General features: G+C 43.3%; 1 protein-coding gene across 1 annotated transcript in view; it reads left to right on the top strand.

The window, feature by feature from the left end:
* LOC107106323 (lipoxygenase homology domain-containing protein 1-like) overlaps positions 1-13,103 on the top strand; it is a gene marked incomplete at its 3' end in the record, with an annotated part of 139,154 nt that overhangs the window by 114,983 nt on the left and 11,068 nt on the right. Inside the window, exons 19-20 of the mRNA XM_015406454.1 lie at positions 904-1,096; positions 12,682-12,842. Coding sequence (XP_015261940.1) covers positions 904-1,096; positions 12,682-12,842 — 354 coding nt within the window. The remainder of the gene's footprint in view (positions 1-903; positions 1,097-12,681; positions 12,843-13,103) is intronic.

The following is a 13,103-nucleotide window of genomic DNA, read 5'->3' as shown; positions in this document are numbered from 1 at the left end:
CAGAGATGAGCACTGCAACCCTAGAATCGGATTCGACTGGCTTTCGAGCAAGGGAAACCTTTACCTTTACCTTTGTCTATGGTTCTCTTGTAAGCCGCCCTGAGCCTGCCCTGCTGGGGAGAGCGGGGTAAAAATCTAATAAATAAATAAATAAATAAATACATATAAAACTGTTGATATTGGGCTGGCCTTTCAATCTTCGCTGCTACCCAGTGCTTTTCAGTGCTTAGCTGGAGTACTTATCCCTGTATGACTCCTTGCCATCAAAATCCCCAGGCCTGATGTTCCTCCACCCCTAGTTCAGCACTTTCCTATGAGGAAAGGTTAAGGCGCTCAGGGCTCTTTAGCTTGGAGAAACGACAACTGAGGGGAGACATGATTGAGGTTTATAAGATTATGCATGGGAAAGAGGTACTTTTCTCCCTTTCTCACAATACAAGAACTCGTGGGCACTCCATGAAATTGCTGAGCGGTCGGGTTAGAACGGATAAGAGGAAGTCCTTCTTCACCCAAAGAGTGATTCACGCATGGAATTCACTGCCACAGGAAGTGGTGGCGGCTACAAGCATGGACGGCTTCAAGAGGGAATTAGATAAGCATATGGAGCAGAGGTCCATCAGTGGCTATTAGTCACAAGGTATAGATAGGGGCTCTGGGGCAAGTGATGCTCTGTCTTCTTGGTGCCTGGGGGGGGGCAACAGTGGGAGAGCTTCTAGTTTCCTGGCCCCACTGGTGGACCTCCTGATGGCACCTGGTATTTTTGGCCACTGTGTGACACAGAGTGTTGGACTGGATGGGCCTTTGGCCTGATCCAACATTGGCATCTCTTATGTTCTTACTATTTAAAATAAATGTCAGTGGTACAAATCACCCTCAAACTCTCTTGCCCTTTTGTTTCTCAAGATCAAACGGCTCCTCATCGGGCATGACAATGTCGGGCTCCAGGCCGGCTGGCACCTTGGCAGCGTTCAGGTTACCATTCCCGTTCACGGCCTGCAGTACAACTTCCCTTGCAACCGGTGGCTCGACAAGAACGAAGCCGATGGGAGGGTGGAGATAGAGGTCTACCCCAGCGAGATCGTGCCGATCGAGATACGTAAGAGACGCCCAGTGCTTTCTTGGTGATTAGGTTAGGGTTCGTGGCGAGAGAAAGGAATGGAGGAACGGCTCGGTTGATTCGGCTCAACGAGAAGTAGAGAAAGATGATCCTAGAATGTAAACCGTACAAAATGGCTGCCATTTTGCTACCTTCCATTTGCTGTTTATTGAGCACCAATAAATACATGACGAGGAGGGATGGCCCCCATGGTCCAATTCACTTGAAACTGGGAGGGGGGGGTCTTTAGTGTACAGGCTGCACCAGCCGCACTGCAATTTTGGTGTCATTTGCTTGAAAAACAGCCACTTCATCCCCCCCCCCCGGAATGTTTTCTCAGCGGGAATAAGGTAAAGGTTCCCTTGCTCGAAAGCCAGTCGAATCCAACTCTAGGGTTGCGGTGCTCATCTCCGTTTCCAAGCCGAAGAGCCAGCGCTGTCCGAAGACGTTTCCGTGGTCATGTGGCCGGCATGACTAAACACCAAGGCGCACGGAACGCTGTTACCTTCCCACCAAAGTGGTACCTATTTATCTACTTGCAATTTCTTGCTTTTGAACTGCTAGGTTGGCAGGAGCTGGAACTAGAGATGGGAGCTCACTCCGTCATGCGGCACACTCGGGGTCTCAAACTGCTGAAATACCGACCTTCCACAGCCTGCAGTTCAGCATCTTAACCACTTGAGCCACCACAGCTCCTCAGAGGGAATAATGGACTCAAATAATTTCAGAATTCGGGGCGGGGGGGGGGGCCCAAATCCAAATACTGAACTGGTGTCAGAGACCCAGATATTCCAGAATACCAATAATTATGCCCTCCCTGAAATCCAGATTTTAAAAAATACCAATTTTTATCCTGATGCACATCCCTAGATGGAGCCTCTGCGAAGGACGAGTGGCCAAGAGGCTTCTGGGAGAAGCCGCCGCCTGTTTAGCCTGAACACTTGTGAACAAATTAGCCCCAGAAGTCTTCAGGGTTGTCTCCCCTCCCTTCGAAGCCTGCTCTGAGCTTTCAAAATCTGTCAGGATGACGAGAGCGTGAAACGGTACGCTGCCTCGTGCATCCCTCTGCCTCCCGAACCCAAACGCCTAATTTAATTTGGCAGACTTCCAGATGTCTTAATTTTTTTGCACTCTGAGTAAATCAGGGAAATTGAATACATCATTTGAACGCATATAAACCTTAGTTATAAGGCTCTTTTTGAGGCCAAAATCCATTTACACATGTCAGCCAATTAAAACCAACCAACACACCCTATACTTGCTGTACTGCAAGAAGAGCCCAGCTGGATAAGAAGATAAGTCTGTGAAAAGAAGAAAGGGAGCAGCCCTGTGGGTCAGTGACAGTGCATCTGTTTCACATCCAGAAGGTCCCAGGTTCAATCCCCGGCATCTCCAGTTAAAAAGGACCAGGTGTTGTGATGTGAAAGACCTCCACCTGAGAACCCTGGAAAGCTGCTGCCAGTCTGAGTAGACAATACTGACCTCGATGGACCCAGGGTCTGATTCAGTATGAGGCAGCTGTAGCAGGAACCCCTTTGCATATTAGGTGACACACCCAGGGCTATTTTTGGGCAGGAACGCACAGGAACGGAGTTCCGGCTGGCTTCTGAGTTGGCCACACCCAGCAGGAACTCATTAGCATAATAGGCCACACCCAACAGCACAAACCCATTAGAATTGGCTACATTAGGTACAGAAGAAGAAAATAGATAGAAGAATCTAGCATTATGTGAGTTAGTAGAAACTGTAGTTTTCGTGTGGTATTATGAGGACTATTAAGTTATGGGGAAGTTGGACGGGATACACAAACGGGTAAGATAGGGGCATATGAAAAGAAGAGGGAATAAAAGAGAGAAATTAAAAAAAAATTTGGCTGTTATATTAGTAACCTCAGATGATTTTTTTTTTTTGTATCTTTGTATGTTTGGTTCAAGATTGTTTAAAAATGGAAAATGAGCATATCAATAAGATGAATAGTGAACTATGATTGTGTTAAACGGATATACTCAACAATAAAAAGTGAATTTAAAAAAAATAATAGGTACAGAAGAATTGGCTACATTAGGGGTGTGTGGCCTAACATGCAAAGGAGTTCCTGCTACAAAAAAAGCTCTGGCGTTTTGACAACAAACAAGGTAAACAGAATAAGAAGCAAAAGGTGGGTGTGGCTGGATGACCACACTTCTGGTAACATGGGGGTGCGGCCTAATATGCTAATGGGCTGTGCTGTCAAGGGTGTAGCCTAATATGCTAATGAGTGTCTGCTGTTGGGTGTGGCCTATTATGCTAATGAGTTCCTACTGGGCTTTTTCTACAAAAAAAGCCCTGGGTGACACACCCCTAATGTAGCCAGTCCCCCAAGAGCTTACATTAGCCCCTGTAAGAAGAGCTCTGTAAGCTCCTGGAGGATTGGCTACATTCGGGGTGCGTCGCCTAATATGCAAAGGAGTTCCTGCTGCAAAAAGAGCCCTGCTTTCCCATCGTGGCTGATTAGGTGCCTCTGTGAAGCCCACCGTCAGGAAACGAAAGCCTTCCCTTCCCATGCTATAGAAATCAATGTCATTTATTCTGACTTTGCTAGTGATGGCACGGCAGTAGGGCTGCCACACTCTAGGTGGCGAATACAAAAAAAGAATAATAATGAAAAACCCACTGTATAATTAAACCTCCAAAAATACTCAGAGACGCTAAATATAAGGCTTATAGATTTTTTACACAATCAGCAGTAACAGACATACGAAACAATCTCAATACAAATCTTGAAATTCATATAAATAAATTGTGCAAATATGGGAAGATCCAAGTGGGAAAGAGCAGGATCGTGAATCGCAGAACAAAGGATTCAAATGGAAATTGCAAATTCAAAAGTCCACTCGGGGGCGGGGCGTCGGTTCTAATGAGAACGGACGTGTCGGGATAGAGCTCCTCTGCCAACTCCTCCAATCTTCTAATAAACGAACACCAACCTGCAAATAGACGACCGGATTATGGGCAAAAAAGACGGCCTACAACTCAAAGAGTCCACCGCTTCATCCAAACTTCTGCAAAACTTTCTTAAAGGCGGTTCTCAAAAGAACTCCGAGCCCAGCGACAACCGCGTAGAGGACAAAATGGCGGCCGGAACTCCTATATCGAACTCGCAAACAACGGAGCTCCTAACTACGACAGAGTTCCGTGCAAGCCTCAAATCTCTTTGCTCCGACATTCTGCAAACTTTTCATGAATTTCTGAAGCCGGTTACCGATCAACTGCAGGCCCTACAGTTCACAATCCAGGAAGTTGCGACTACGGCCGACACGGCATTAGAAACTGGCCTCGCTAACCAGGAAGGCATCAGAAATTTGGAAATGCACAAAAAATGGGCCAGAGACAAAATCATAACTCTCGAAAACAGAATTCGAGAACGGAACCTTAAACTTAGGGGCTTTGAAGAAAAAGTGGAAGCGAACACAGACCTGTCTATCTTTATTGCCAACTGGCTCTCCTCAGCTCTACAACTTGAGGACGGAGTAGCCCCATATATCACAAAAGCGTACAGATTGGGTTCCATCTACTCTCAGCGTTCCAGAGCCTCCTGGGACATTGTAATTGAGCTAGCGGACAATCGCACAAAAAAAAGAATTCTCGACCTGGCCCGCTCCAAAGGAAGCCTCTCTTTCCAGGACAAGGAGATCCAAGTCTTTCCAGATATCTCTGCTGAAGCCTTAATGCTCAGACGAAAACTCAAGCCCATCGTTACTAGACTCAACGAGGCAGCAATTAGATATAAATGGCTGCCTTCCGGCGCGATGCACATTCGACACCAAAATAAAACTTGGACTATCGAAGACCTAGGAGAGGGAATTGCTGCATTAAATTCCATGCGTATCCAAATCCCCATGGAATGCGAGAGGGCCGCAATCAAACGGAGGCTGGAGCTTACCTCTCCGCTTAAGGGAAGCAAGATCCCGGTCCGCGATCCGCACGGCAACATCTAAGGTCTCCTGGTCTACACATTCTTTACTGTTCACGGTTGGGCTGTTCGATTATTTACACTATGACTCTTAGTCATCAAACTCTTAGTTTTTGATTGGGGGAGTTGGGCTGTTTGGGGGCTGCTGTGTCCCGGGCCTCTAGGGGAGAGGGAGTTTTTTTGTTCCGCGGGGGGGAGTCCTCTGGGATTCGTTCGGGTGGGAAGGAACATGGAGGTCCCTGACCATCTGAACCCCACGGAGCACAAGTTCTTTACGCGGGTACTTGGTTTTTTCCTTGGGCAGTCTTGCATGTTTATTAGTGATTTTACATTGTCATGAATGGCAGGAAAGAGGGAGGGGGAGGGTGAAGCATTTAGGTGACAGATTACTCAAGATGTTTATATGTTGCTCAGGGTTTTCTAAATTGTTTCTTACGGTTCGATTTTCTCGGAATTCTGATTTAGATTTCAGAAGGAAATTAAAAAACACACAAAAGGTATTTTTTGGGTCTTTTTACCTAAATTTTTTCACAAGACCATCGTCTATGATTTTATCCGATCAGCTCTTGGTCATGCAAAATTTTTTGGGTCATGTTTATTGGCTCGATTTCTCAGCTTCTAAGCGGCAACTCAACATATTGCTCTCATGCATGATCCTCTGCAGAAACTACACCCTAAAGTACCATAATGTCTAAAAATCTTATGGTTGTATCGCTAAACTGCAGAGGGCTCAACAACGTTATTAAGACAAGAAGGATACATAATTATTTGAAATCTCATAAACCTGACATAGTCTTTCTATTGGAGAGCCATTTAAGGAATCAGAAAAACCTTCTTTTTAAATCCTCATACTTTCCGCAAGGGTTTGACGCGCCGGGCTCTTCAAAGGCGCGGGGGGTTATAATTCTAATTTCAAAACATAACAAATTTGTTCTTACAGATAAAATACAGGATCTACAAGGCAGGTACCTAATTATAAAGGGATTACTAAACGAAAAAAAAGTCACCCTCGCGGCCTTGTATGCCCCTAATTCGGGGCAATTGGCTTTTATTAAAACGACACTCGAGGAAATTCGAAAGTTCCAAGACGGTTCAATAATCATCGGCTCTGACCTTAATTACGTAGCCCAAGCGAATTTAGATAGGAAGAGCTCGAAGCCCAACTCTGGTCGGAAACACGCCACTCATGTCTGCCCTACAGGCCTACACAAACTTTTTGTTAAATATGGCCTTATAGACTCTTGGCGATTTATGCATGAAGGGGAACGCGACTTTACATTTTTTTCGAGCAGGTTCCAATCTTATTCCCGGATTGATTACGTTTTAACCTCTAAAGATCTTACCCAAAATCTTATTCATGCGGAAATTGACCCAATGTGTTGGTCAGATCATGCCGCAGTGGTTTGCAGTTTTAGATTTAACTCCAACACGGATCGCAGCTTCACATGGCGATTTGATAACTTTTTACTTAAAAATCCAGATATACTTAAACAAATTGTATCGGACACCAAAGAATACTTTGCCTTTAATACTTCTCCAGACTCTCCTATAGACGTAATATGGGACGCCTATAAGGCTGTCCTCAGGGGCAAACTAATCTCACTGGTGGCAGCCCATAACTTAAAGCTTAACAACATCAGACAAAAACTAATCCTTGATATTAAAAATTTGGAACGGGAACACAAAAGATCTTGCAATCCCAAACTTTATCAAAAATTGGAATTAGAAAGGAAAAAACTAAATGCTTTAGATGCTGACAAAATAGCTAAAAACCTTCTTTACATGAAACAGGCTTACTGGGCGAATAACCCAAAGGCACTAAAATTGCTTGCCTGGAAAGTCAAGAAAAGGAAGGAAAACAGGAACATATTAAGTCTCAGGGACGATAAAGGTGTATTACATACATCTACCCCTAAGATTGTTTCTATTTTTCAGAAATTTTATAAAAACTTATATTCCACAAGCCAGCCTTCACAACATCTGATTAATTCTTTTCTAGAAGCCAATAAATCGATTAAGTCGCTATCAGAGTCTCATCGTGAATTTTTAAACCGTCCTATAGATGCTCAGGAACTACAATTGGCTATTAATAAAATGAAAGCCAACAAATCGCCCGGATTGGACGGGTTCACTTCCGATTTTTACAAGCAATTCCAGGAGGAGATTATGCCAACGCTTCTGAACCTTTTTAACTCCATCTTGGATAACGGTCCAACCCCACGTTCTTGGGACACCGCTAAAATTGTGTTAATTCAAAAAAGAGATAAAGACTCAGAGGATCCCCGTTCGTACAGGCCGATATCGTTATTAAATAACGATTATAAACTTTTTACAAATATTATCACCCAAAGACTCAACCAAATTATCGGAGATTATATTTCAGAAGATCAAACCGGTTTTATACCGCAAAGAGATTTAACAGATAACGTTAGGAAAGTTATTAATGTCATTTCTCATTCAAATCTGTCTTCATCCGCGGATTCTTGTTTACTATCGATTGACTTTGAAAAGGCTTTCGACTCTGTCGAGTACGACTATATTTTTGCTTTACTGAAACATATGAACTTCGGTAATAACATCATACACGCAATACAATCCATTTATAATTCATCCAAATTTTTATTGAAAATTAACAATTCCAACGCTTCAATACAGACGATGTCACGGGGCACGAGACAGGGTTGCCCCCTGTCCCCCCTCCTCTTCGCTTTAGCAGTGGAACCGCTCGCGCACCTCATTAGGGAGGATCCAGCCGTGCATGGCATTTCTGTAAAGGATTATACAACGAAAGTTAGCCTATATGCCGACGACATGATTTTGTTTGTTTCAAGGCCGATAGATTCGTTACGACATATTGAGCGGCATTTGACAAATTTTGGCCTAATCTCTGGCCTACGAATTAATGAAAGGAAATCACTATTGTATCCTATCCAAATGGCTACGGAAACCACGGCGCACCTTAAGGCACATTTTAAGTTTGCTTGGGTGACGACCTCGTTCAGATATCTTGGCATACAAATTCCGCTAGACTTAAAAGATCTCCTCCAACATAATCATATGAGTGTTTCCACAGATATCACCTCTCTCTTTAAGAAATGGAATGACCAACACTTCACCTTATTAGAACGTATTAAATTGGTTAAAGTAATGATTTTACCAAAAATTATTTTTTATGTACGAGCCCTCCCAATAGCACTTCCGACCACCCTTATTCGGAAGTGGCAAAAAGATATTAATTCCTTCGTTTGGAGCTTTAAAAAGCCAAGAACAAACGTCGTTACTGCTACACTGCCTCTTATCGAAGGGGGACTGGCCATTCCTAACATACAACTGTATCATGACTCCATTATTTTAGCAAATTTGGTTAAACAATACAGATCTTCCTATAGGGCAGACTGGAAAATAATTGAAGAAAATTCTTTTCCCACTCACTCTTTTCACGAACTCCTATGGAATTACAAGTCACGGAACAAACACATCACCCCTTCAAACATTTTTATTAGGCCTACTTTAAGGACTTGGAATAAATTTATCCACTTTTTAACACCATTTCTCTCGCCTCTAACGAATTTTACCGGGCAAAAATGGTTTCAGCCGGCCCGAGACTCGAACTCTTTTACGTTATGGCGTCAACTACACCTCACAAGATTTATCGATGTTACCTCACAAGGATCTCTTAAACCCAAATTGGCCTTAGAAGCTTCACATTCCACGAAACTGCCGTGGTTTGAATATCTACAATTGAATGACTTACTAAACTCCTCAACCTGTAACAAACTACGTCTAAAACTTACAGAGTTTGAAAAAATCTTATTTAACTCATCTTACCCGATAAAAGGTCTTATTTCGAGAATTTATTTGATTTTGGTTAACCTCAAGAGATCAGGACTTCTAAAATACCAGATTGCGTGGCATCAGGATTTAGGACAGTCTTTGGAGGAAGATCAATGGAAAGAGATTTGGGAGTCCCCTCTATACTCCTCCCCTTGTTTAAATATCAAAATGTTAGCTATCAAGATAGTCACCAGATGGTATAAAACTCCAGTCCAAATCTCACACGCCAACCCTTCAGCTACACCTTATTGTTGGAAGGGCTGTGGCCTTAGAGGCAATTACTTTCACTTATGGTGGTCTTGTCCAATTGTTGCAAAATTTTGGATTCAGATTCTTAATTTAGTAAACGCCATAATCAATAACAAAATTCCTTTGGTGTCAAAAATTATTCTTTTAAATATTTGGGAGGATTTCCACCCAAATCCCTCAAAACATGAACGAGAGCTTTCTGCCATTTTATTTTCAGCGGCTAAATCATTATTGGCAGCTAAGTGGAAATCTACAGAAGTCCCTACGATACTCGAATGGTTGTATAAGTCTTGGGACTTTTTTGTTTTTGATAAAATTTCGGTTGAAGTTAATTCTGGTAACGTGATGAAACGAAGATTGAATTTTGAGAAAAAATGGGCTCCCTTTGCTGAATTTTTTTTTAAACACACGGATTTCGCTAAAATTAATATTCTGGATAAGTCAGTTCTTCGTACTTTTGTAATTGGTTGATTTCAGATTTGTTCTTCTTCTGACATGTTCAATTTAATATGCATTCTGTTTTTCTTTATGAAGCTTTGTACCCGCAGTTAGATTTGTTCACATGTGATACTGTATAGTTACAGCTATTTGTTACTGCTGCTTCTTTTTTTGTGTACTATGTAAGCCTGTTGAAGTTTATCAATAAAAGCTTTAAAAAAAAAAAAAAGTCCACTCAATGCACCAGTAGTACTTCAGGTGAGCAGGATCCTCTGTTCCTGATTCTACTCACCTGAAGTACTATTGGTGTATTGAATGGACTTTTGCATTTGCGATTTACATTTGAATCCTTGGTTTCCCTGTTTGCACAATTTATTTATATGAATCTCAAGATTTGCATTGAGATTGTTCTATGTGTTTGTTATTGCTGAGTATGTAAATAATTTGTGAGCATTATAGTTAGTGTGTCTGAGTATTTTTTGGAGGTTTCATTATACAAGTTTTTCCTTTTTTTTTGTATTCACTTCATCTGTGTATCTCGCTTTTGTTGTGAGGTGGTACAACCACACAGAAATTGGAAACACAGCGAATGCAGTTGTGCAAACAACCAGAATAATCTGTCATGCTGTACAAATCATACTAGAGACTTCTGTCTTCTTATACAGTTCTACTTACAACCATAAATGATACAAATAACAAATGGTTTTGCCATCATGCATAAATGACAGCTGCACCCATTGAATAGCGACCTAATGGTCCTTGAAAGTACAAGTCTCCCTTCAGGCTGATGTGGTCACCGGCATTGTTCCCTCTAAGCTGAGTTAGTGTGAGCTAGCTCACAGTTTTTTAGCCTCCGGCTCACACATTTTTGTCTTAGCTCAGGAAGGAATGGCTCCAGAGCAAACTAATTTATGCAGCAGCCAAATTGCTCGCTCACAACTTTAATGCCAGGAGTTCACAAAGTAGGATTTTTGCTCACAAGACTCCACAGCTTAGAGGGAACATTGGTCACCGGCTCATGGTGCAGAGAAGAGTTTCCAGAAGAAAACATGTGGTAGACTGTATGAGCTCAGGACCAGCTGTAGTGCAAACCAAATGAGCGGCGACGGCACACCTAGGTTGCTTTGCCGTTTCTTAGGGCTTCATCAGGCCACTTTTCTTAGTGATGGAGCTCAACCCAGCTCTGGCAAGATTCAAAATGACATGAAGTCTACAAGTATGTTCCGAATAGCTAGGATTCCTAGCAGTGCCGCTCCTTTGGTTTGGAATCTAAATAGAGTCAGGTGGGCAGCTATATGCACACCAAAGCTTAAACCCAGATTTGAACTTTGTTGGTTTTACAGGTGCCACTGGACTCAAACTTTGTTTTAAATATCTAAGTTATCCACACTTTATTTTCGGTTAAATACACCTTTGTTGTTCATCTCCATCTCTGTCTTGTCTGCAGGGGGCATTTCATAAAAAAACAGCGGCAGGAGCTCATTAGCATATCTAATAGGCCATTAGCATAATAGCTCATTAGCATATACCACGCCCCCTGACATCACCAGAAGTGATCTCACAAGGGGAAGCAAAAGGGGGGGAGGCATCTGTCGCGCAGTGCATGTGGTAGTGAGAACCAGCACCTTAGAACAATTAGCACTCACCAGCAGTCTTCCACTCACCAGGTACTCCCAATAGTAAACCACACAGTTCAGTCCAGTGGTAACTATTTACAGGAAGTTTATCTACAGTATATACAGCTCTCGGACAAAGTGCTTCGCCAGCATCCATATAACACACAAGAACACTATACAGAGATACATTTCCACATATATACTTATGTCAGCCAATCAGCACAGTGCTGACTCACTGTGACACTGTCTTTGCCCAGACATGTCCAAACAGGCTAGATCTGGTTTGCAGCTTCTGTCAGCTGTCAGTTAGATCATGAAGATCTTAATGCTGAAGATTATACACCGACAGCATCTTCAGAAGCCTCCACTTTCCTTCCCCAGCCAGCCTGCCAACTCTCTCTGGAGTTGTGCCACAGTGGCGGTGGGATCTTTCCACTGTATTCTATGGCCCCATTGCGCCGCTGCTGCAGTGCGACTTTGAGGTAACTCATCCAGAGAAAGGGGGATCAAACTTCCCTTACTTGACAGCTGATTTCACTGCATGTATCGAAGCCATCCACACATACCGTTTCCGTATTAAACACTTTTGTTTTCTGTTAAATAAACCTCCGTTGTTGATCTCCATCTGTGTCTTGTCTGTCAAGTCAAGTATCTAAGAAAAGGTGATCTCTATTTACCTCACGAATTAATACAGCCTTGGTCTAGCAGGTTTTCAAATTAAAAAACTTTTAGGGAGCTCATAGCTTACACGCTACCAGTCTCAAAGCTTGTGTTCTCCCTTTGTCATTTGATTGTGTGCGGTTGGGGTCTCAAAGAACCTACGGAAGAGGCCTAGGGGCCTCATCCCAACCCACCACAGATGGAAAAGAGCAAGGAGCTATTTGGGGCACTGAAGCTCCCTCTCCATACTGTTGTGGATATTTTTCTGCCTTCTGAGATTACACCACACTTTCATGAATATCTTCACAATCATAAGGATCGCGAACTTGATTTAAAAAACAAAACAAAACTATTTGCTGAGATTCTCAGGAGGTGATCGTCCCCTACTGCCGTGTTTTGTGCATTTTCTGCACGTAAGAAAACATTGCCTAGATAAGATGGAAACAAAACAGCAAGGAACCTTTAATCATTCCTATCTCAGGGTTGTTTTTTCCCCAATGCCTGATTGTATGCCAAGCAGTGTTCCCTCTAAGCTGAGTTAGTGTGAGCTAGCACACTGTTTTTTAGCCTCCGGCTCACACATTTTTGTCTTCGCTCAGGAAGGTCGGCTCCAGCACAGACTAATTTATGCAGCAGCCAAATCGCTCACTCACAACTTTAATGCCAGTAGCTCACAAAGTAGAATTTTGGTCACAAGACTTCACAGCTTAGAGGGAGCATTGATGCCAAGTGTGGAATTTTGCATCTTTGTGTCTGGAATTCTGCGATGTCTGAGAACAATCTTAATGTCCACAATGCCATCTTCCCCCCCCCCTCTTCCTCTCCATTGAATATAGTGATAAATTATGAGGTCGTTGTAGTTACCGGTGACGTGCGGAATGCGGGCTCCAATGCCAATGTCTTCATGCAGATGTACGGGGAGCTCGGGAAAACGGAAGTGCTGATCCTGCAGAACAGGTCAAACAACTACGAGAGGGGAGCAACAGAACTCTTCAAGGTACACTCTTTGGGAGAAGGGTTTTTACAGCAGCTTCTGGGGCTCGCTTTCCCCTTCCCTACCAACCCTCTGCAACTGGATCTTTGCAAGACATTGGCCCCGTTCATACGAGCCCATTTGGGCCGGGAGCGGGACGGAACTGGGGCGGAGCAAACAGGCGCGATCTCACCTCAACATCTGGCGAGCGTGCCGTCTCCGTCCCTGATCCGTCCGAAACTGCCCATACTGCGCCGCAAACAACAACCACCTCTCTAGGTGGTT

The sequence above is a fragment of the Gekko japonicus genome, unplaced genomic scaffold (genome assembly GCF_001447785.1).
Source record: "Gekko japonicus isolate JY-2015 unplaced genomic scaffold, Gekko_japonicus_V1.1 scaffold3478, whole genome shotgun sequence".
NCBI classification, from domain to species: Eukaryota; Metazoa; Chordata; class Lepidosauria; order Squamata; family Gekkonidae; genus Gekko; species Gekko japonicus.
This window is presented reverse-complemented; position numbering and strand designations above follow the sequence as displayed.